The 25,160-nt window shown below is 41.2% G+C and overlaps 1 protein-coding gene and 1 pseudogene across 3 annotated transcripts; both read left to right on the top strand.

The window, feature by feature from the left end:
- Positions 1–983: 983 nt before the first annotated feature.
- Positions 984–21,007, top strand: GOLGA7 (golgin A7). 3 transcript variants are annotated; one of them, XM_011960665.1, is made up of 6 exons: positions 984–1,154; positions 1,421–1,553; positions 8,371–8,523; positions 15,935–16,036; positions 17,083–17,145; positions 19,603–21,007. In XM_011960665.1, the coding sequence occupies exons 2-5, from the start codon at positions 1,443–1,445 to the stop codon at positions 17,128–17,130; spliced, it is 414 nt and encodes a 137-aa protein (XP_011816055.1). In that variant the 5' UTR covers positions 984–1,154; positions 1,421–1,442; the 3' UTR covers positions 17,131–17,145; positions 19,603–21,007. The 3 variants fall into 3 exon arrangements, with proteins under 3 accessions (XP_011816055.1, XP_011816054.1, XP_011816056.1); XM_011960664.1 differs by having other exon boundaries at positions 1,057–1,205; XM_011960666.1 differs by lacking the exons at positions 984–1,154; positions 15,935–16,036; positions 17,083–17,145 and adding an exon at positions 1,172–1,205.
- Positions 21,008–21,281: 274 nt separating this feature from the next.
- Positions 21,282–22,563, top strand: LOC105525136 (annotated as a pseudogene).
- The last annotated feature ends 2,597 nt before the right edge of the window (positions 22,564–25,160 follow it).

The raw sequence follows: 25,160 nt of genomic DNA, 5'->3' as shown, positions 1-25,160 counted from the left end.
TTCAATTTATATAACATTCAAGGAAATGAAACTAATGTATAGTGACAGAAGGTGGATCAGTGCCTGGGAAATGGGGTCTGGGGAGAGGCAGGAGGGAGGCATTACACAGGAGCTGGAGGAACCTTTTCAGGACAATGAAGCTTTACTATCTTGATTGTGACAATGGTTTATGGGTGTATTCATATGTCCAAAGTTATCAAATCCACCACTTTAAATATGTGTGGTTTATTGTATGCCATTTATATCTCAAAAAAACTGTTTTTAAAACACAGTAAGAGAATTTTTCATATTTAAAAGGCAGAATATTTAAACTGTATTAAATATATAAGATATGGTACTGAAAGGTTGTATTAGCAGGAGACAAGGTAAGGTGGGATTTCTTTGGCTGCCTTGCAAAGAGATGCTGAGTAAAGTAAGGGCCAGTGGGCAATGAGGGCAGAACTGCTTGTCTGTCCCCTTGGGTCACCTGAGGGGCATGGGTGGTGGCTGGGTGGAAATGGGGGTGAGAGGAAAGCCGCCGTCGAGGGGCGTGGATGGGAGCTGGGTGGAAACCGTGGGGTGAGAGGAAAGCCGCCCCCAAAGAAGAGTCGGGGAGGGGGCGGGGGCGGCCAACGCTGGGGCCCACGCAGGTTCTTCGTCCTCACTTCCTGACCCTTTCTCACGAGTCTAGGGACCAAATGGATCCATCCCCAGAGCCTTTCTACTTCTGAACACGATGAGCAGTTGGTGTTTGAGGGTTTGGGGATGGGGTGTTGTTTTTTCTTTATGTTTTGTTTTTCGTTTTATGTATGAGTGGCACAACCCATACGTAAGTTGCGACGTCCAATCAAGAACGAAAATAACCCCTCACAATCAGCGATCGGGAACCAGCTGCCACAAGTGACACCGCCGGGAAAGTGCGTCCCTCACACCCCCGCGCGCTCGCGACTGCCACAGCCCCACAGTTCGCCCCGCCTCTCTCCTTCCGGAAACAATCTCCGAGGGCGGAAGGCGGGGTCCGCCCTGGCCCCGCCCACAGCGTTTCCCTCCCTCGGCCCAGCCCCGCAGCGCGCAGTCTCGGCAGGGTGGCTTTGCGGCCGGAGGAGAGGGTGGGTCCCAGACTTGAGGTAAGAGGCCGAGCTGAGGGGCGGGGAAGGGGCTTTTTGCGGCAGGACGTAAGTGACGGCGAAGGCGGTGCGACAGCAGCTGGAGGGCAGAGGAGGCGGGTTTGTGTTTCCCGGGCCGAACCGGGTTGTTGGGGGGCGCGGGGCCTGGGCCAGGTGGCAGCTAAGGCGCGCGGTGACAGCATGGGTGAAGGGGAGCGGGGCAGAGGAGGCCTTGGGCTGTTTTGGGCGGCGAATGGGGGCGAGGGACTGGCGGGTCGGAGTCCCGGGTCCAGGCCGGTTCTCTGACCCGCGGTTGGTGTTCCCCGACCCCGCAGCGCGGGGTGTCCATTCCTCGCCATGAGGCCGCAGCAGGCGCCGGTGTCCGGAAAGGTGTTCATTCAGCGAGACTACAGCAGTGGCACACGCTGCCAGTTCCAGACCAAGTTCCCCGCGGAGCTGGAGAACCGGGTACGCAACCTGACTCCCCACGCCTGCTCTGGCGAGGGAGAGAGACTCACCGGGGACCGGAGGGGTGTGGGCGACAACTGGGCCGTTGAGGATCCAGCAGTTCTGGGGAGGACCAGGCACAGAAGGGGCCTTAGCCAAAGGTGTAAGAAGAGAGCCACTTAGTAAGACAGGTGTTTGGAGGAGGAAGAATAATATAGGCCGATCGCCGGGGTTTGACGACTTTATGGAACTTTGTTGCCGAGTGCCGGGAATCTGGATCCAGCAGTCTTCCCCTGCTGCACTCCCTCCAATCCCCACCCCGGGTTATTGTCGGCAGCGTTGAGGAGCCAATTCCTGAGGCTGCAGGCCACCTCAGTCACCAGGTTTTAAGCTATATCCTCCTACCTCTCCGCGCAAGATAAATCATCATCATTCTTATAACTGGTGTTTGCTGCCTCTCTGGTGGCCGCACTGTTTGACTGAAAGGGTTTATTAGGTGCATTGCCAGGCGGTGCATTCAGGCTTTCTTGGAACCTTAAAGACATAGAGCGTTAGATAGGCCTGGACAGGAAAATATCTCAGAACAAGGCCTTAAACTTGTCACATTCATTGGGAGCCACTTGTTTTGTCTTGCATATCAAAATGGTCATCAGGATGTAGGTCCTTTGGGTAGCATGGCATGCAAAAATGGAAGAATGGAATTTGCTTCCCCTTCAGACTTAGCAAAACGTTTTTTTTAAAAAATCATTGTATCTTGTAGAGGTAATGGAGTATGTGCGTTGCCTGCCTGTGTTTTTGTGTGCCCACATATGTACACTCAACCAAAGATTCTTTTGGTCTTGACCCATGTCATGTAGATTGTGTTTCCTGTTCAGGGATCAATTTCTGGTTAGCTGGAAGCAGGTTTTGTGGCTCCCTCCTCTCTGACAGGGAGGGCGAGGGCCTGAGAGGTGATTAGGCATTCCTTGGGTGTGGGACTGAGGGATGCTGGTCATGGGATAAGTGGGTGTGGATGAGTCTGTGTAGAGAAATGTGTAGCAGTTATTTACAGACAGTTTACAGTGAGGTGGGTTGCACTGCCTGATTGCCATGGTTGGGAAATCAACAATGATCCATTATAGTTTCCTTCAGTTTGACATAACCATGGGCAGGTTAGTGGCCCAAATATGTTTCTTGAATTGCAGATTGATCAAATATGCCTTTAAAAGATGGTGAGGTGACTTGTTTCTGAAATGCCATTTAAATGCTGCAGTATCTTGTAAACTATGTTATGAGTTAACTCAGCGTGACAGTAGGTGGAACTATCCACAGTGGTTTGAAGAGGTAGAAATTCAGCAAGTGGCCAGTTGGTTAGAGCTACTGAATGTTGTTTTAAAATAATTTCACATCACAGTTGATGTGTTTTACATGTTAGGATTTATGTGAAATCAGGCTAGGCGCGGTTGCTCACGCCTGTAATCCCAGCACTCTGGGAGGCCGTGGTGGGTGCATCACTTGAGGTCAGGAATTCAAGACCAGCTTGGCCAACATGGTGAAACCCCATCTCTACTAAAAATACAAAAATTAGTCAGGTGTGGTGGCGGGCACCTGTAATCTCAGCTACTCAGGAGGCTGAAGTCGAAGAATTTCTTGAACCTGGGAGGCGGAGGTTGCAGTGAGCCGAGATCATGCCATTGTACTCCAGTCTGGGTGATAGAGCAAGACTCTGTCTCAAAAAATAAATAAAATAAAAAGATTTACATGGAATCAATCAAATGTTTTACTTTTAAGCCTCTCATGGAGATTATGACATACAATTTATGTACTTCAAAATCAGAATATAAAGTATTCTTTTTTAACCACCATTATTTGGACATTAAAGATTCCTTTGCTTTAAGGTTTTAAAGCAACACTTACACCTCATATTTGAGCTAAATGTGTGTACTCAGAATCAGACATTAGCCTTCCACTCTGTGTGTGGCAGAGCCTTTATTTTGTAACCTAAGTACAGAAGCACAATGTAGTTACAGTGCTGCACTGATTCTTCTCAGGAAGTTGATGTTTCCAAATTCTGGAGTCCTTTCACCTCTTTGACTCTGCATAGCCCAGAACTGCCTGTGGTACTGAGTACTATATGGAATGTTACATGGCACTATTCAATTGTGCCTTTGAATTTCTTTTTTCTTTTTAAATGTTTGGGTTAAAACACTAGCTTATGCTTTAAACCACTCGAAAAGCTTTGATTGTGTGTGTATGTGTGTGTTGAGATTAAATTTAAATTGTAGGTTTAAACTTTCCTTGCTTTGATGAAAAATTGAAAGGTTTCTGTTTCTCTACTACTTACCCTAGAAATTTTACTGATTGCTCTGCCGTTGGAGCTGATTTTCTTTTTGTGAGAACATCACACTTGGCAACGTAATAGAGAAAGAGACTAATATGCAAGTGTTCTGTGTTATTTTAAAGCATTTTTAAAAAAATACACACACATTTGTGCCCTTTAATTTGGGAGTAGGATAGGTTCTGTCTGTTAACAAGTTCATTTTCTCTGCTGGCTTTTAGAATGTACTACTTTGATGCTTAAGCGATTTGTTGCCAGAACAGTTCCTTAAAGGAAGCTTTATTCTCATTAGCCAAAATACAGATATCTTAGTTACCCTTGGTCTGGGTAGAAGAATGAGTGAACTGTAATTGAGGCATTTGTTCCCTTATTTCCCTTTAAAAATATGTCTCCTCATCTGGTTAGTAATTCCCTTTGACCTGCCACCCTTGATACGTGATCACTGCAGGCTTCACCATGCTTTCTACTATGTAGTTCAACATGAAACAAAAATTCTGGGAAAATGAGCCTGATTTCTCTTTCCATTCTGACTTTTGGTGTTTGTGGGTCCAAATTTTATTTGGCTCTGACTTCTCATATACCTAAATTTTGATAGAGCTCCTGTATCAGTGTCCAGGAACCTAAGGGAGAACACTGGCCACTGTTTTTCGTAACCTAAAGGTAGTGAGATACAAATGCCAACATTTGTTCTCTTGAATCCTTTCTTGTAAAGTTTGTTGTTTGCCTTTACTGATGCCTTCTGTGATTTTTACCCTTTATTTCCCTTTTTTAAAATAACCTTTCAAAAACGTGTTGGCATTTACTTTAACCATTTATCCTTTTTTTTCTTTTTTTATTAACCTTTTTTTTATTTGTTTAACTGACGTATGATTTACCTCTATCCTATAAGGCATTGTAGTCTCAGAATAACGCGTAAGAATTAGTGTTTCTGGCTGGGCATGGTGGTTTGCACCCAAGTAATCCCAGTTGCTCTGGAGATTGAGGTAGGAGGATCACTTGGGGCCAAGAGTTCAAGACCAGTCTGGGCAACATAGCGATACTCTGTGTCTAAGCTTAAAAAATAATAATAATTAGGGTTTCCTGGATGAATAGTAATTCTAATATGAAAGAAATAAGATGTTTCTGGGTTGAATCCCATGGTTTTGAATTGTATTGTAAAGAAACATAAATAATTCAATGACTTATAAGCACATCAAATGTGATTGGAATTATTTAGACTTTTGTGGACTTATCACTGGACAAACTGAAGGCATAATTAGGTGAACATAACAGCTTACCATTTTTGTTTGCTGAGCTCTCCTCAGTCTGTTTTTGTGAATGAGAACTCTGACAGTTTTCCCAGATGACCAGCCTTGACACCACATCTTCAAGGGGTAGCTCAGTGAAGAAACACTGCCCCTGCGCTTAAAGGCCGTCTTGACCCACCTAGCCTTTGTCCAAATCTCTAATATTCCTGGAAATTTAAAGTAACTCCTTTTGAAAAATGGGTCGAGCCAACACCACATTAAGGTTACATTAAATTCATGCATGCCACTAGCTCATTGACTCCTCACATTTTCCACACAATGGACAAAACAATGACAACAACTGCTTCTAACTTAAAGAATTGTCATAGCTTAAGGATGGTCATGAATTTTTTACACTTTGAAAGATTATGTTCTTGGGGCCAGGTGCAGGTGGCTCATGCCTGTAATCCCACCACTTTGGGAGGCCAGGGGGGTAGATCACATGAGGCCAGGAGTCTGAGACCAGCCTGGCCAACATGGTGAAACCTTGTCTCTACTAAAAATACAAAAATTAGTAGGGAATGGTGGTGCACGCCTGTAATCCCAGCTACTCAGGAGGCTGAGGCACGAGAATCACTTGATCCTGGCACCAGAGGTTACAGTGAGCCAAAATTGCGCCACTGTGTTCCAGCCTGGGTGACACAGGAGACTCTGTCTCAAAAAAAAAAAAAAAAAAAGATTATGTTCTTGGGAATAGTAAGGCTCATACTGTATGTTGAGGATTTTTTTTTTCTCTTTTTGAGACAAAGTCTCACTCTGTCACCCAGACTGGAGTGCAGTGGTGAGATCTTGGTTCGCTGCAACCTCCACTTCCCAGGCGCCAGCAATCCTCCCACCTCAGCCTCCTGAGTAGCTGGGACTATGGGCATGCGCCACCACGCCTGGCTAATTTTTGCATTTTTAGTAGAGACAGAGTTTCACCATGTTGCCCAGGCTGGTCTCAAACTCCTGAGCTCAAGTGATCCACCCACCTCAGCCTTCCAAATGCTGGGATTACAGGCATGAGCCATCATGCCACTAGCTCAGTCTAGGGTACTAAACTGAGTACCCTAGCCAGTCTTTTGTGGTTTTTTTGTTTGTTTGTTTGTTAGTTTTTGAGACAGAGTTTCACTCTGTCACCCAGGCTGGAGTACAGTGGCGTAATCTTGGCTTACTGTAACCTCTGGTGCCAGGATCAAGTGATTCTCGTGCCTCAGCCTCCCGAGTAGCTGGGATTACAGGCGTGCACCACCATTCCCTACTGGTTTTTGTATTTTTAGTAGAGACGAGGTTTCGTCTCTAGCCTATTTTTTTTTTTTTCTGAGTCTATTTCTATTATAAAGACAGACTTAATAGGTTCGCAGAGACCAGGAAAGGAAAAAAAAAAAAAAGCCAAACAAAAAAAGTCTTTAAATAAAGACTTCATAAAAGAAAGAATTCATATGTAAGTATTTACTAATTTTAGAAATAAGGGAATCCTTATGCGAGAGAAGGCAGATAATTTTAGAAATAAGGGAATCCTTATGCAAGAGAAGGCAGATAATGTACAGACAGATAATGGCAGTATTGGATGAATGCTCTCCTAATGGACCTTGAAAATCCTGGGATGAAGTAGCAAAATTTGAAATCTGTTATACAAAGTACTATTAGAAGACAGTAAAGTAATATTGGAGGAATAAAGTAAAAGCAGATGATGGAGTGAAACAAGGGATGACGGTACAGGTTCTTTCTTATGTGAAATATGGGGAACCAGAAGTATTTCAGATTTTGGGGGTTTTTTAGATTTTGAAATATTTGTTTATACTAATGAGATATCTTGGGGTTGGGATCTAAGTGTGAACATGAAATTCATTATTTTTATATCCACCTTACACATATAACCTGAAGGTAATTTTATACAATATTTTAAATGACTTTATGAGACAAAGTGTGTGTACATGGAACCATCTTATCACCTTTTGTGAGCGTGCTTGCATGGGAGAATCTGGCTGTGCATGCAAAAGGTACATGGCAGCTGACGGGGACTGGAAGGGTCTTTTTCCCTTGGGGACACTGAATAAACTATGTGTTGTGCACCTGCATTTTGACTGTGACCCCTCACATAAGGTCAGGTGTGGAATTTTCCACTTGTGGTGTCATGTCAGTGCTCAAAAGTTTCAGATTTTGGAGCCTTTCTGACTTAAGAATTTAAATCAGGAATGCTCAACCTCTAGTAGTATTAGTGTAAATTTAAGATAATGGTGTCACCAAATAGAGGTAATAAGAATGAATGACTTGATGTGAAAAATTGTGTATTAGCTTGAGATTTTACCTTAACAAATTTTACCTTATTTAGTAACAAGATAATTGCTTCAAAAGAGATAGACTGAGTAAACAGAATATAGAACCTACGCGTTTTGATCCTTCTGCTAAAATGTCACTTTTTTCTTGACTAGTAAATTCCAGTGTTTACTTACTCAATTTAAGATTACCTGCCCTTCCCAGATAAAGGGAATATCTCCTTGCTTTTGTGCCCCCACTATTTGCCTATATGATAGTACCCTGTCAGCTTACTGCATTTTTTTTTTTTTCTTTGAGACAGAGTCCCGCTCTGTCGCCCAGGCTGGAGTGCAGTGGCACAATCTCAGCTCACTGCAAGCTCTGCCTCCCAGGTTCACGCCATTCTCCTGCCTCAGCCTCCCCAGTAGCTGGGACTACAGGCACCCACCACCACGTCTGACTAATTTTTTTGTATTTTTAGTAGAGATGGGGTTTCACCGTGTTAGCCAGGATGGTCTCGATCTCCTGACCTCGTGATCTGCCTGCCTCGGCCTCCCAAAGTGCTGGGATTACAGGTGTGAGCCACCGCGCCCGGCCAGCTTTTTGCATTTTTATGTTTACATACCTGTTCTGCTTGCATAAACTTAAGGATTGAGACAGTGCTTTATCTTGAGGTTTTTCATAGTATCTGATAGTAGGTGCTCAGTAAATGTGAATCTAAATGAATGGAAAGAGGAACAAAGTCCAGAGTTACTTGAAATTTAGTAGAAAGAATAAAGAAGTACCTTATTGAGCCTTGAAGCTATCCAGTATTTATAGAGGGATAAAATTAGACAAACCAAGCAGTTTTGGTAACTTAGGCCCAGATTTAATCACCAAAAAAATTGTCAACTAGTGGCTAAGAATGGTGACAAAACAAGATACATTATTGATAGCATGCATTAGTAAGTTGATTTTTTTTTCCAAAACTTATTTTTAAATTCTTTCTTCTCTACAGATTGATAGGCAGCAGTTTGAAGAAACAGTTCGAACTCTGAATAACCTTTATGCAGAAGCAGAGAAGCTTGGCGGCCAATCATATCTCGAAGGTTGTTTGGCTTGTTTAACAGCATATACCATCTTCCTATGCATGGAAACTCATTATGAGAAGGTAACGCTACTTTTGTTTTCACAAAAATCTCTTAAAATCATGAAGAAGGCAAGTTTATTACACATTGATGCTTACACAGTGATAGTAGCTGTAAAATATTTAGGGACATTTGTCATTCAAATTGTGTTCCGATGTACAGAGGCACATAGTCCTGAGTCTTTCAAAACAGGTTACAGTTGGTATGTCCACTTGCAGTTGATGTGTCAATGTTCAGACTGGCCTACACTTAAGAAAAAAGTAGAAAATCTTTATGTTCTCTTCCTACTCAGCTTTCTGGGAATGTTTTTACTTTATTTCCCTAAATGTCACTCTCTTCTCCCACCTGAGTTCTTACCTTCTCTTTCCAGTTGGCTGCTATCTCCTGAATTGCTTATTTCCCAACTTAAGATGACCAGAAGTCAAACCTCCCACCTCCCCATTTTGTCAGTAGCACCCCTGTCTTTTCAATACCATCTTTGGGCATGAGGGATGAAGAAGAGAGAAAAATTAATCTGTTTTCAAAGACTGAAATATCTTTCATTTTCACAGTCATTCACTTTTTGTGATTTCCTCTGCCACTATCCTATGTTATGCCCTTGTTCTGTCTTTCCTAGACTGTTGAAATAGTGTGACTTGTCTCATTTCTTCCCTCCTTTTGCTTTTCTAAATTATCTGCTGCTATTTTTATAAAACACAGATTTACTTCCCTTACTACTTCTGCCAAGTCAGAGACCTTCCCTGGCTTCCCATGTTTTACCACTAAGTAAAGTTCAAGGCCCTGCTAAAGCTGACCTCAGCTTACCTTTCCAGCGCTGCCTCCCATTCCTTCCTTTACTTTCTCCCTCAGCCAAACTCCATCCCTCACTGGTCAGCAAACATACCCACTGTGGTTCTCCTCCACCTGGAATGCTATCTTCCCAGGTTCAAATACCACCAGTCCCTTAGGTGTCACTTTCATCTAACTTTTTCTCTATTTTAGTCAGAATTCTTTCTCTTCTCTTGTGTCCCTACATTTTATTTGTATCTGTTTTCTGGCACTTGCCTCACTCTTCTTTGGAATGTAGCAGTTTATGTTCTTGTCTTATTTGCCTTTCAAGTATGTATTTTTCTTGAGAACAATGCCTTAACCATTTTGTATCCCTGTTCATGACTGACACCATGCCTTGGGTATATCAGGCACTCATTGAATGTATGTTAAATAAATGACCGTAAATTAATCACGGTAAGCCCTGGTATATCACTAAATTCTGACAGTGCTCAGAAAACAAAATGCTATAAGAATATATCATACCGCATCTGATAGAAATGTCTTACACTCCATGTAGTGGAGAGTGCATATAGTTGCAGCTAAAGTTTTTGGAGCTGTTGGCTGAAAATGCTGTTGTATTCTTCATTACCATCCTGTTACTATAATTCCATCTCATATAAACAAGTCTATTTAAGTATAGTTATTTATATCCTTCCCCATGTTGAAACAGGAGAAGTTCTCTTGTCCCCCTCACAGGGTGTGCGATGGGGTGTGACTTGCTTCTTCAGTACCCTGCTGCTCAAACCTCTAGGGGTGCATACAGATGGGCAGGCTGTGGGGCTCCAACCCCACGGCAGTGTCTAGGGGTGAATGTTTTACAGCTCCTGAAGCCCCAGTGAGCATATGTTACAGGGTGCTCTTTTAGTTTAGCTGTCCATAGGCGGCTTGTGTTAGCTCAGTTAGACCCCTGCCTTATCGCAAGGGCAGAGGGCTTTCTGTATCCCAGAGTTCTTGCCTTGGTGTACCAGAAGAGTCAGATCACATGTGGGCTTGGAGAATGAGTGCAAGGTTTTGTTGAGTGGAAGTAGCTCTCAGCAGATGGGGGAGCCAGAAGGGAGATGGTTTTCCCCTGAAGTCAGGCTGCTCAACGACCGAACTCTTCTCCAACCATCCTGGCCAAACTCTGCGTGATTCTGCCAATTGATGGCCTACCGGTGTGCCAGTGTGCTCCTACGCCAGTGTGTTCCTCTCGACATCCAGCCACCACCTGTGTGTTCCTCCACGAATGTTCACCTCTCGACATCCAGCCGCCTGTTTGCCTGTCTGCTAGGGTCTCAGGGCTTTTATAGGCACAGGATCGGGGCATGACAGGCCAGGGTGGACTTGCAGCGTTTGGGCAGGAAAACAAAAATGCCTGTCTTCACCTACTGGGCACAGGCCTGGAGGTGGAGTGCTAGCCAGGGACCACGCCCTTCTCCACCCAGCACTTCCCTACCTGCCTGCTTCTGTATCCTTTAAAGGGACCATGCTCTTCCCTTCCATATCAATACCACACAGAGAAGCTTTCATTCCTGTTTAACTTTCAAAATCAGAAATTATCAAGGCTCAGTGTCAGCTTTCAGTCTGTTTCAGTGTATCTCCTCTCTAATACTTTCAGTGAGTGAAGGCTCGGGATTTGTTTGCTCAGTAACTATTGGAAAGCCTACTATGTGCTAAGCAAAGTGCTGGCACATAACCAAACAGGACAAACATGGTTGCTGACCTTGTGGAGTTCATAATTAAGTGGTGACAGCTGATAATAACAAGGAAACAAAGACAACAAAATTACACATTATGATAAGTGCCTTGAAGGAAACAAACTGGCCTGTGGTAGAAAATAATAGGCAGGACCTAATCTAGGGTGTGTGGTCAAAAGAGGCCTCTGAGGTGGTGACATTTAAGCTGTTGCATGAAGGATGAAAAGCCTGGGGCATTAAGGCAGAAAGATGAACATACATAAAGGCCCAGAGACCTTGATGGACCCTGGGAACTGAGAGAAGGTGATGCACAGGAGAGGAGGGGCAGAGAATGATGGGAGGTGGATTTGGAGAGGTAAGCAGGAGCTGTAGCTTGGAGTGCCTAGTCCATGGAACGAAGTATAGATTTTATTTTTAGTGCAAGTATTTAATCAAGAGAGTGATGTGAACCCAGGAGGTGGAAAATCAGATTTTCATTTTATTTATTTTTGTAATAGAGACAGGGTCTCACTGTGTTGTCCACACTGGGCTCAAGCGATCCTCCCACCTCAGCCTCTCAGAGTATTGGGATTAAAGGGATGAGCCGCTGCGCCCAGCAAGATTTTCATTTTAAAGAGATCTCTTTGCTTTGTGGTAAAAAGGCATAAGAATAGAAGTAGGGAAACAAGTGAGGAAGCTCCACAGAAGTCCAGGCAAGAGTGAGATAGCCTGGACTAGGAAGGAAGCAGGGGAGGTGCAAAGAGGTGACCAGCTCCAAGGGATATGTTGATAGTCAGCATGAATGTAGGAGGGGAGGGTAAAGCTGAATTCGTATGGGTAGAAACTTCATCATCCAGAATGGCTATTTACAGAAGTCCACAATATTGCTAATTTAAGGTAGAAGCACATCTCTTGAGTATTTTATTCATGCTTAGTGAAATATTAAAAGGCTTGAGTTGTCATTACATTTGTTGATAAAATTTTAATTGTATTTGTCAAAGTATATTTGCTGAAATAGAAATACTGATGTCATTTGTAAAAAGAAATTAGTAATTGGGTGCTAGTCAGTTTATACGAATTATGAGATCTTGGACAAATTAATCTCTCTGAATTCTCTCAACTGTAAAATGGATATTAGAATTAATAATTTTCTTCACATGTGGTTAGTGCTTAATAAACAGTGTTTTCTTGAGGTCGATTTTTTTTTCTTTTTTCTTTTTTTTTTTTTTATTATTGAGACAGAGTCTCGCCCTGTCGCCCGGGCTGGAATGCAGTGATGCGATCCCACTCCTCCACCTCCTGGGTTCAAGTGATTCTTGTGCCAGTAGAGATGAAGTTTCACCACATTGACCAGGCTGGTCTTGAACTCCTGGGTTCAAGTGATTCTTGTGCCAGTAGAGATGAAATTTCACCACGTTGACCAGGCTGGTCTCGAACTCCTGGCCTCAAGTAATCCACCTGCGTTGGCCCCCCAGAGTTCTAAGATTGCAGGCGTGAGCCACTGCACCCAGCACCCAGCCTTTATTACTTTAAAAAAAAAAAAAAAAAAAAAAAACTAGAGATGGGGTCTCACTATGTTGGCTAGGCTGGTTTTGCACTCCTGGCCTCAAGTGATCCTCCCATCTCGGCCTCCCAAAGTGCTAGGGCTACAGGCATGAGCCACTGTGCCCAGCCAAGATAGATTTTAAATGAAGTTACCTATGTAAGTTTTAATCAGATATTTGTGAACTCACATATGATTTTTTATTTTCAAGTATAAGTAATCTTTTAGTCAGCTGCTAGTTTATTTGGGTGCTGAAAATACTTAGCTCTCAATTAAAATCCTTCCAATTATGAAATCTTGGAAGATGGTCCTCAATACCAGAAATTCAATGGAAATTGGTTGATCCCAATATGTGTTTTAGCTTGGATTTGTAGACATTGTGTGAGGTCCTATTTTATAGGTCTAAGCAAGGCCCTTTTCTTTTTATAGAGCAAATATCATAAAGCAAGTAAAGACCAAATAAAAATTAATCCAGAAACCAAATTTAAGGCATGGCCACATTTTAAAAATAGGTGATATTTTGTAGAAAGTGAACACGGATAACTAGATTGTGCAAAATTAATAACTGGAATGAACATAGTTAAGATATGATATACCTATACTTTTAATAGAAGTGTGTATTTGTGTTTCGATAAAATGATTAAAATGTAAGCACAGTTGCCCTCTCCCTTTCCCAGTTTGTCTCTCAGGAATTTTTGTGCTATTATTTTCTACTTACGAAAGGACGGGGTTGAGTCATTTAGTCTCTATTGTTTTAAACACCGAAATTCCTAGTCTACAAACAGTAAGCCAAATATAACAGTGCTTATACTTTGTCATGTGTGTTAAATGTTTTGAAATTGTAAATAGGCCTTTTAAAACTCACTAGAACAATCATGCATTTTTCCCTATAATGTGCTATTTATTGATTTAAAATGAAGATAAAGACTTCAGTGTTATTTCTCTATTGTTGCTACCCATGATAATTAGGGAACAAATGGGCTCGTGGAACGTTCTCCTCTCAGTATCTCTCTGCCTTGTTCATGAACTAGAAAACATTCCTTCTGCCTATGTGCAGAATGTCTAGAAGGAACGCAGGAGAGAACTTGGATATGTTCTGAAAACAGTAAGATGTGGTGTTACTTAGCCTCAATCAGGCTATTTTTCTTGAAGGTCTGGAAGGCTTTCTCCAGTTGAATATCCTCAGGGAGGACAGTAGTTTTTTCCAAGGTTTGATTGTGTTTCGCTTTGTAAATATTATACAAATTGAAGTTTTGTTGAAGATTTGAGAGTGACAGATAACTTTGTTAAATATTATGGTTTACTTTGACATTGATTTACCAAAAATAATAAAGTGTGAATAAAATGTCAACATATGATTTCTTGGGGGTGAGAATGGCGCTTTGTCCTTTCTGAGATTGTGGTATGAGTTTACACATATTAATGCTTTTCCACTATTAAAGAGACTAAGAGTTTTATTGTTTGTTTGTTTTAATTTTTATTTTATTTTTATTTTGAGACTAAGAGTTTTAAAGCATCTTGTTAAGGAGAGTGTTGCCTTCACCACAATAGTATAAGAAGATTTAGAGCTTACACAAAAAGGAAAACTGATTGTTTTCTTTCTGAACTGGTACCCAAGTGCATATCAATGTTACTAAAGTTTATTAAAAAAAAAAAAAAAAAAAACAGAGAACTTGCCCAACAAAGTTATACTTGAACCAAATAAAAGAATGCTGTTGCTGTTTCTTTGCTCGTAACTTGTACTCAGAGAAAGGAGACGGAAAGCTGTTCTGAAGGAATCCTTTCTTTGAAACCAGCCATGCAGGCATTTTTCTGAGTGTCTTCCTTAGTATTAATGGACTGGCGTGAAGGGAGACTGAGTCTCCAGTTTCCAATTCTGGCAGGTGAGCTGAGAAGGAAATTGGAGAGAAGATTGAGAGGCCTTAGTTGGGCACCTTTATGGGCTACTTCCTTCTATTCATTATTTTAGGATGATTGACAAACTCTGATGTGAAGATAGTGCCTAAGGGGTTTTTTTGCTCATAAAGACCAAGCACAGCTCAAATTCTTTGAGTGCTGAAAATAGGAGAATGATACATGCATTGCTTCAGGTAATTAGATGAAAAAAACAAATCTTTTCTTTAGAAATAGTACTCCTAATTTATTACATAAGAACGATGCAGATTGTTCTTTCAATAATCTTACGCTCTTTTAAAGAAGCATAAAACATGAGATGAGTTTTTTTTATCCCCAAAAAAACTTGAATAAACTGTTTAGTTTTCTTCAATTAGAAAATTCTTTATATGAAACAGGTAGAGTTTTAAATTCTAAATCAGTGTATACCAAAGCATCTAAATTGTGACATCCTAATTTGTTAGTTTGGTCTGTACGTTATATAAGGCACACTTAAATCATTGCTTAATTTCCAACTTTATTTTCATACAGTTCTTTTTTCCCTTTAAGTTGTGATCACATTTGTGATTTTATCATTTGCTAATAGTGTGAATTTAGGGAAATACATAGTAATTTGAAGAACTGGATCAAAGCCTCTTTGAACATTAGAGCCAGAAAAAAGTTATGATGACTTCGAGCCTGAAATAAAACATGTAACTCTTTGATTTTGGATGTAGCTATTAAGATTTATTTTCTTCTAGCTTATCTGTCTCAGAATTGCCCTTATTAAAGCTGGAGATTTAGCAATTTCCAGAAGTTCCTTTGTATCCTATCTGGTTTTTGTCTACATTTGCTTTGACTTTTACAAGCTTAATACTAAACTTATAAATTGAGGTTGCTGTCTAGGAAATGAGCAAACTGCAGAATAGCACTACATGCAGTCATGGAAATGACATAAGACACTTGTATTTATCAGAAACTCCCTGGCAGCTAATGCCCACATGCTCTACAAAGGAAATAAACTTTTTAGTTTTGAAAGAATGGGGCTACCTTTTGTTATAAGCCAACCTTTTATCATTACTTTAAATTGATGAACATGTACAAAGGAGAGAAGCAGTCCTGTTTTGTAAAAGTCAAGGCCAAGAACTGTCCTTGATTTTAGAAGATGTCACATTAACAGCACTTTATGAATAGGAAAAGAGAAGCATGAGCAGCCATTGTGTATATAGCCATCTGTGTGTTTCTCCACATGCAGGATTGACGTGGCTGGGAAGTAGGAAGGAGGGAGTTGGTTCTCACCGTGCCGTTGTATGCTTTTGCATTTATTTGCATTGCGTTGAAGATATTTTCGACTGGAAGAGTCCCTCACACTTTGCTATATGTCATATGCAACTCCTGTGAGCCAAGTAATCACAGCTGTATTCCACCATGTGAATATCTGTGTGATTTGCCTTGAAAACAAATTCCCACTGCCTGAATATTTTGAGATCTCACTAACACTTAAAGGGAAATCTGATAAAGTTTGTAAAAAGCTGTGGTGTTTCTTTTTGTCAGGTTTTGAAGAAAGTCTCCAAATACATTCAAGAGCAGAATGAGAAGATCTATGCTCCACAAGGCCTCCTCCTGACAGACCCCATTGAGCGAGGACTGCGAGTTGTATCTTTTTAGTTCGGATCAGAAAGTCTATTTATAACAAGAAAATGTTGATATTGTTTGGCATCAGCTAGAGAGAATTTAACTCCCATCCTGTATTTGTCCTAGGTAGTTGCTGTGTGAATTGCATACCTACTGTAAACCCCCTGTCTCCAACATTTTTTATTTTAAAGCATGTCCCTCCTTCCATTGCATGGTGCAAGTCTCTGTGGTTTGTTTACTATTCTGGTCACCATCTTTCCTGGTGTTCTGAGGGCATCTTGTAGTAATAACGGGGGGTGGTTTGAGTAATGCATTTCAGCTGCAGAAACCCTGAACCTGAAGCCCCTTTGAAATGGATAAACTCATAATGTGTGGTGAGACTTGTCATCCAAATGAATTGCAGTTTCATGGGTTCATCTGACTAGTTGAAATCAGTTACAGCTGCCAGATGTATAATTTCATTACCTTTGACATACTGTGCATATTTTTAGAGGCAATAAGCTTTGAAAATCACTAAGTGAATTTGGTAAATACAATTGCAAAAAACTAATTTAGCTTGATAACTGGAGTAATGGGTAAATAAATTTTTTTAAAAACCTAGGTCACATAATCCCAGGCCTTCCAGCTGATAATAATTTCAGCAGTTTTATTATACTCTGCAACAATAGTTCTTAAACTTTCAGGGGTCATGAACCCTTTCCCAAGAAAAAAGTTCTCATATAATTTCAGGGTATTTTTAAATCCCTGAATTCACTACCTCCATGGATTCTCAGTTAAGAACTCCCTAGTTCTACAAATAAAGCATCCTTTTCAGAATTTATTTGTTTTGTTTTCAAAACATAAATCATCGGTGTTTGGGAAGGAACTATATGTGGACTATAAGTAATTACATTTCTTAAAATATTCAGCAAATTGGAGAAAGCAAACAAGTAGGAAAAAAGTTTAATAATTGAAAAATAAGCAAAGCAAACTGAAAGCAAAGTCTGCGGATCACACCCTTCACCTTGCCAAGTCCCCTTTATGTGTTGTGTCCTGTAGTGTGTTTTCTTAACAGCCATGCTGTTTAGATTGAAATCACCATTTATGAAGACAGAGGCATGAGCAGTGGAAGATAAACCATAGAATTAAAGGTAAATATGAAATGATATGGCTTGTATGCAGCTTTTGCAAGTTTAGAGGATGCATAAATATTCTTCCCCGCATGGTAAATAAATCATTAAATCACGCAGTTAAATAGCGGTATATTTGCTGTGTTAGCTTAAGCTAGTCACCGTATTAGCTTGATACTTAAAATGTGTATTCGGCCCAAGTTCTGTTTGGTGATAGAGAATTTAATTCTGATTTTTTTCCTGCTGTATTGTGTTCAGACTGGTTTTGTTGTTACTTTGGTGGGGGAATGGGGGATGGCAGTTACTTGGCTTGTTTTAATATTTCAGAACTATCATAGGCATATAAATACGTGGGTTTTGCATATAAGAATGAGTTCAGAGATGTCTACCTGTATGACAAATGGCTTTAATAAGCAAAGGGAACATTTCGGAGGGGAGTGGGGAGATTCTGAATGTTTCATTTATTATATTTAAGTGGCTTCAGACCCCTGTGGAAGAAACCTTACCTACTGAGTAGAAACATAAATTTCATTCCTTTGTTTAAAGTGTTAATGTCCTTAAATATCCAGATACTGCCCTTTAATGAGTAAGAAACAAATTAATACTAATAAGAATCTGTAGGCAGAGTCACGTTGAATCCGTAAGTACTTTAGCATAGCCTTCTAAGTGACAGGAAGTAGCACTTCACTATTTCTGCCAATTTCAGTTACGTGGTCTTTCTACAGAAAGTGTTCTGCTGCTGCACTTTTCTGGTTGACTGTGCTTACAGGTATCTGTCACTAAGTAATAGACAGCACAGATACAGAGTGTACCAAAGCCGACATATGTCTTCCTAGGGCAACATTAATAACAGCTCCCATTTTGAGGGCACCTACTATGTGCCTGGTATTGTACAAATGGTACTTCTGAACCTCATAAGAACCCTACAAAGTATCTCCCCATTTTACAGATGAGCAAACTCGGATACAAATAGATTACATGATGTTCTCACAGTCACACAGTTAACAAGTATTGGGATATGAACCCAAGTCTGATTGACCATAAAACCCCTGTCTTTTATACCATACTTGCTCTCAGTACTTGCAGCAGCAGGAACATGGAGAAAAGGAAGAGTTCATCAGATAATTCTAGAGGTTTATCCCCTTCTCTTATTTTTCAATGCTTAAAAAAAAAAAAAAATACATTTTGTCTGCTCCTGTATAATTTATTCAATCCTGCAAGCCATGCAACATTCCAGAGCTGCCTTCTTTAGCACTAGTGAATGTGTCACCTGAATTCCTGAAAGCCAAAGATCTAAATCATGACATCCTCTGCCGTATGCTGTGTTTCCTTAAAAAGGCTTTGTTTTGGAACACTTAGTGTTACTTGTCCATACACTTTCTCATGGACAATTTTCAAACTGATACTTCTCAAACAACCAGTGACCTTCTGTGTGGCTTTTGTTCCATGCCATGGTTTGTATATCAGTTGCAGCTGCAATGACTTGGCACAGCCCATTTGTCATGACTCATTTTGCAGCTATTGTGTAATCATGTGTTTTTCTGATGTATGGGGTTTGAGCAATTACACACCAGAGGCTAATATATCAATATTCAAATAACTAGAATTTTGAAATGGGAAAGATTTACATTAATAACTTCTGGATACCATTTTTCATGAATGCAGATATTTTTGTTCAACACAATTTCGTTTTTGGAGTTAGGTGTTCCCAAGGTTCAGGATGTAATGTGGGCTGAGATCTTGGGAAAGGGGAGGAAACTCTAAGCATAATTTATTCAATTCTTCCATTTTTCTTCAGTCTGCAAGGTGTCTGCAATTTGAAGTAATATGTGGGAATTAGTGACTTAACAAAAGACTACACAAACATGAGGATGGCCTTTATTTTTATAAGGAGTTTTAAACAAAAATACTTTTCTTTAAGCTTAATTTTTATATCTTGCATGTATCTTTATTATCACATTCTTATTGTTACATTGGTGTTTTCTTTCTGGATTAAAATTGCCATCTTTATATAAAATGGAATACATGATTATTCCATCATAACTAGTGATAATAAAAACAACTAATGTTTGTTGGCACATCTGTGCCAGTACTATTCTGAATGCTTAATTTTAATCATCACAACGACCCTGTGAGGTAGATATTGTTATCCCTGTTTTTCAGATGAGGAAGCCAAGGCAGAGAGAACTTAAGTTGCTGGCCCAAGGACGAACAGCTAGTAGACAGCAGTCAAGGCAGCCTGACTTCGTGGTGATGTGCTTGGTCAGAGATCTGAATATCTAGGACTTAGATTTGTAGACTATTGAGCTGTAGACTCATTTAGACAAATGGTACCAAGATATTTTAGTAGATAAAATCCTGGGTTAGTAGAACATAGACCACATGTTTATATGCTCATATCAGTTGATGGAAGAAAAATGATTTTACAAGTTACTTTCAGCATCTCTCTCAAACCTTTACTTCTCCCTCTAATTACAGATCCCACTTCCAGCCGGGCCCCTCATGTATCCACTGGCCGACCGCAGAGTGTCCCTACCTCCTCTCCAGAGCATCATTCCTTTCTATCTGCTGCCAGAGCCACGGTGCCATTTACTCCAAGGACTCACTTTCTAAAATTCCACACCTGGGGTGACCTCTAGTCGCTCAGCATCCACTTTGTGTCTCCAAATTGTGTAGGACTCTGTAATCTTTTGATTAGTTTCTGAGAAAACACAATGAAGCATTTCACTTTTTTTTATTCAAAGCCGTTTAATAAAACACAGTTGGTTAGCCCAATACAAAGCTTATTATCTGCCACCAGTACGTGCCATTGGTTCTCTTCATTCCTTGGGCCAGCTTCTCAGGTGGCTTTAGACCTCAACAAGCCGTATCTTCGCCAGTGTTCTATCTTGTTGCCCTAAATTAATAAAATGCTTTTCTCCAGGATTTTGGTGAGGGTTGGCTGTGGCTGTCGTTTTGCTAATGCATCTCCCAGATTTCAAAGAATTACCGGTTTTACCATGACTCAGATCTTAAGATCTGTTTCTACTATTCAATTCCTCAAACCGAAGCTCCTTGAAAAAAATAATGTATAATGTTATTTGTTTTATTATAGCAATTATTCCTAATTAAAACAGTATTTAATGCAATTTCCAGTTATTTCTTTGGAGAATTTGATGTCGTTGTTGCATTACTTTGAATGTTGGAAAGATGTGGTGCGTGTTGCTTGTTCATCACAAAAATCAGTAAGCACAATAAAGTGGATGCCAAACCATCAAACACATAGGTGTTCCCGCTGTGTCCCTGGATATGGAATAAGCAGGTATAAAAAATATTTTAATTATAGTTTTGTTATAAATATAACTTATGAGAAAAAAATTTGATAGGAATAATACTGTATATTACTAATTTTTAACTATCGCTACGGCAAACCTTATGACTCACAGAATTTTCTCATATACAGTATTCAGTGCACAGAAATCTTATGATTGGCTCAAGTACAGTAAGTTACTTCTCAGTAGAACTCTCAAGTCTGAGTCCTATCTGTAGCTCTGCTTTTGGCTGTACATTCCTAGGATCGGGGCTGCTTATGCCTTTCGTTTATCCTTGGGGTTTGAGAGCGCTGTATTTGGGAGAGAGTTTAAAAATACATTAGAAGAGGGAAGCCATTAAAAGTTTCACTGTCAGAGATATTGTAGGTGCTAATACTGGATTTCGTCTTTCAGATTTAATTTCTTTTATGGGTCTGTTAGTCATTCAGCAAATCCCGTAAGTATGTTTAATATTTTAATTGTGTAAAACTCGTTTGTTACTTTACAGCCTGTAATAGTGTGTCTGCCTTTTCAACCCGTTGCAATAACTTTGCTGAAATACTAACACATTAATAAAACTTTTCTTAAACAAATTATCTCTGTGTCATATTTGGTGGGATTTGGTGGTAAATGATGGTAAAGTGGTAAGTGATAGGACAGTAAATTTGGCAGATAATACTAGAATTGTAGTAGCGTACCATACAATCAATGTAGCTTAGCGTTTTAAAATAAACAACATTTCTATGTCACACCTCTCAATTTCTTACCTGCTTTGTCTTACAAGAGCAGGTATACTGCAAGTAAAAATTCAGGAGTAGTCGTTGACAAAGCCTGAGTCCTGTCCTCCTGCTCTCTTCCCTGGACAGCATGAGCTTCACCACTCGCTCCACCTTCTCCACCAACTCCCAGTCCCTGGGCTCTGTCCAGCCACCCAGCTGTGGCACCCGGCCGGTCAGCAGCACGGCCAGCATCTATGCAGGCACTAGGGGCTTGGGCTCCCGGATCTCCATGTCCTGTTCCACCAGTTTCTGGTGCGGCTTGGGGTCTGGGGGCCTGGCCATAGGGATGGCTGGGGGTTTGGCAAGAATGGGGGACATCCAGAACAAAAAGGAGACCATGCAAAGCCTGAACGACCACCTGGCCTACCTGGACAGAGTGAGAAGCCTGGAGACCGAGAACTGGAGGCTGGAGAGCAAAATCCAGGAGTATCTGGAGAAGGGACCCCATGTCAGAGACTGGGGCCATTACTTCAAGACCATCAAGGACCTGAGGGCTCAGATCTTTGCAAATACTGTGGACAATGTCCACATCATTCTGCAGATCGACAATGCCCATCTTGCTGCTGATGACTTAAGAGTCAAGTATGAGACAGAGCTGGCCATGCACCAGTCTGTGGAGAGCAACGTCCATGGGCTCCGTAAGGTCACTGATGACACCAATGTCATTCCGCTGCAGCTGGAGACAGAGATGGGGGCTCTTGAGGAACTGCTTCTCATGAAGAAGAACCACGAAGAGGAAGTAAAAGACCTGCAAGTCCAGATTGCCAACTCTGGGTTGGCCGTGGAGGTAGATGCCCCCAAATCTCAAGTCCTTGCCAGGATCATGGCAGACATCAGGGCCCAATAGGACGAGCTGTCTCGGAGGAACCCAGACAAGCTAGACAAGTACTGGTCTCAGCAGATTGAGGAGAGGACCACAGTGGTCACCACTCAGTCTGCTAAGGTGGGAGGTGCTGAGATGACACTCATGGACCTGAGACATACAGTCCAGTGCTTGGAGATCGACCTGGACTCAATGAGAGATCTGAAGACCAGCTTGGAGAACAGCCTGAGGGAGGTGGAGGCCCGCTATGCCCTGCAGATGGAGCAGCTCAATGGAATCCTGCTGCACCTGGAGTCGAAGCTGGCACAGACCTGGGCGGAGGGCCAGCGCGAGGTCCAGGAGTACGAGGACCTGCTGAACATCAAAGTCAAGCTGGAGGCTGAGATCGCCACCGACCGCCGCCTGCTGGAAGACAGTGAGGGCCTCAATCTTGGTGATGCCCTGGACAACAGCCACTCCATGCAAACCATCCAAAAGACCAACCTGCCGGATAGTGGATAGCAAAGTGGTGTCTGAGACCAGTGACACCAAAGTTCTGAGACATTAAGCCAGCAGAAGCAGGGTACCCTTTGGGGAGCAAGAGGCCAATAAAAAGCTCAGAGGTCAAAAAAAAAAAAAATCAAGGAATAGTCCATGATAATTAACAAATGTACTTATTTTTTTAAGATGGACTTTTGCTTTTTGCCCAGGCTGGAGTGCAATGGCACTATCTCGGCTCACTGCAAACTCCACCTCCCGGATTCAAGTGATTCTCCTGCCTCAGCCTCCCGAGTAGCTGGATTACAGGTGCCCACCACCATGCCCAGCTAATTTATTTTTAGTAGAGATGGGTTTCACCATGTTGGCCAGGCTGGTCTCAAACTCCTGATCTCAGGTGGTCTGCCCGCCTCGGCCTCCCAAAGTGCTGGAATTACAGGTCTGAGCCACCATGCCTGGCCTAAAAAACGTGTTTAAAGAAATAAGACATTGACATGTTTCATTAGGAAAAAGGCATCACAGTTATTGTTACTATCTTGGATCACCTGATGACTCAGTGTGGGTTTTTTTTAATATTTTTATTTCTCTGGGTACATAGGTGTCTATATTCATGGTGTACATGAGATGTTTTGATACAGGCATGCAATGCGTAATGGTTACATTACGTCAAATGGGCTACTCATCCCCTCAAGCATTGTGTTACAAACAATCCAAATACAGACTCCGTTTTTTGGTTTTGTTTTTGTTTTTGAGACGGAGTTTCGCTCTTATCATCCATGTTGGAGTGCAGTGGTGCAATTTTTAGTAGAGACAGGGTTTCGCCATATTGACCAGGATGGTCTAGAACTCCTGACCTCAGGTGATCCGCTGGCCTAAGCCTCCCAAAGTGCTGGGATTACAGGTGTGAGCCACCGCGCCCAGCCCAGACTCCTTTTCTTTTAAATAAGGTAGATTTGTAGAAAATTAACAACTTAGAAGTTACAGTCCATATTCCAAGTTTCTTTTGTAAGCTTATTTTCCTATTTTAAAATGTTCAGTGTCTCTCCTTATCCAGCGAAACTCATAGCCAGGAGTCAAAAAAGAGGTCATAACACCTCAATTAAATGTCTTCCGTATTCCACTTAGCCCTGGCCCCTAGCATAAGTTAAAGCTACAGTTTCCCAGGAGTAACATGCTTTGTTTTTTGTTATTTGTTTTAATGTCAAAGGAAATCAGAGTATTAGTGCCATAAGTGATTTATGTACTTACCTCCTCTCCCCTTCCCCAGCTTCCTTCCCCCTCCCAACAAAGGAGACTGTACATTCCATGAGGGCAGAGGTGGTTTCCTACTTACCCTTGCGTCCACCCCACACTCCATGCATCCTCATACACAGTGCTATAGATACTTAGCTCTCACATATTTGTAAAATGAATAAATGAATAAGAGGTAAGTTGACCCATCAGGTCATTAACATCAGAATAGAATTACGGTGCTACACCTGGATTAGTGCAGTGTTTGGCTTTTGATAGGCAGTGATTTGTGTGCTCCCTTGGTAAAGTCTTCTAAAACTAGGAGGAGGTATCTGTGGTTTAACCTCCAATAGAGTGGACTTTTGCCTGGAGATAAGTACCCTTGAGGATCCCAATGCCCTTTAATTCTAGATTAGGAATTCCCAGGGAAAGGAAAGGAATTGCATCGAAACCTCTGAGTTGGATAGTGTAAATAATAAGTCTTCTGCTCATACTTTGTCCTGTATTATTCTCTGTGTAACGTTAAATCTAGCTATGATTGAAACTGGAAAACTTAGAAGTCTATTTCTCCTTAATTCTTTTAACTTAGTCTTCTGATAAAAGTTTATTTTCAGATAATTTCCACTTTTCAAAATTCTCTAAGGACCTAATAAATCACAAACCATACTTGGTACTCATTTGAGTTCTTGCTACTGAATTTCTCTACATAAAATCAAAGTTACAAGAACAATATGAAAAAAGGTGTTTCTCACTCATTAGATAAAATGAATCAAGCAGGCTTGTAGTGTAACATCACCAGAAACTACTATGTAGTGCAAACACCAACTGAAACAGGCCAAAGTGATCCCCGTCCTCATGTGTGCTTGCTGGAAGGATAAACATCGATGACTATAACTATTACACAGTGACCAGCTTTAATGTGCAAGGGTGTCAGTGTGAACGATTTTATTCTACCCCACTCCCAAGAGCTGGAATAAATGGCTTTATGATGGTACTCTCCAGTACTGTACTCAAAACTTGGAAATGTGTAGAGAACGGCAAACATCTGAATAACATCCCATTGCTGTGGATTGTTGGGAATGCTAAAATGCGGATTGTGGACCACCTACATGCTAGGGTTGTTAGGGGTACAGCAATACATGTATTTTGCTCCAAAATGAGTAGGCACAGAATTACAGAACCAAAAGAAAGATCTTGGCTCTTCTGAATTATATCCTAAGTTCTTCCCATATATGTACCTCAAATGCTGCAGATACGAAGTTCTGTGAAATTCTGCCTGCAACCAGGAAGCCCCGTGGGAACTTAACGCCTACTCTTTACACTTTTAAGCCTCCATTTTGAAAAAACTATTTGTTTTGTTGAAAAAACAAAATAGTTTTTACAAGTTAGGTACTACCAAAGATCTTTGGTTAAGGGTTATTGTCAAGTGAAAACAAG

This window comes from Colobus angolensis, unplaced genomic scaffold, assembly GCF_000951035.1.
Source record: "Colobus angolensis palliatus isolate OR3802 unplaced genomic scaffold, Cang.pa_1.0 Scaffold52, whole genome shotgun sequence".
NCBI classification, from domain to species: Eukaryota; Metazoa; Chordata; class Mammalia; order Primates; family Cercopithecidae; genus Colobus; species Colobus angolensis.
The sequence above is the reverse complement of the archived record's forward strand: the minus strand, read 5'-3'. Positions and strand labels throughout refer to the sequence as shown.

Coding starts and splice junctions, on each gene's coding strand:
- GOLGA7 (XM_011960665.1), top strand. CDS start 1,443: ATGAGGCCGCAGCAGGCGCCGGTGTCCGGAAAGGTGTTCATTCAGCGA. Junction 1,554..8,370: donor CCGCGGAGCTGGAGAACCGG/GTACGCAACCTG, acceptor TCTTCTCTACAG/ATTGATAGGCAGCAGTTTGA. Junction 16,037..17,082: donor TTGAGCGAGGACTGCGAGTT/GTATCTTTTTAG, acceptor CATGCTGTTTAG/ATTGAAATCACCATTTATGA.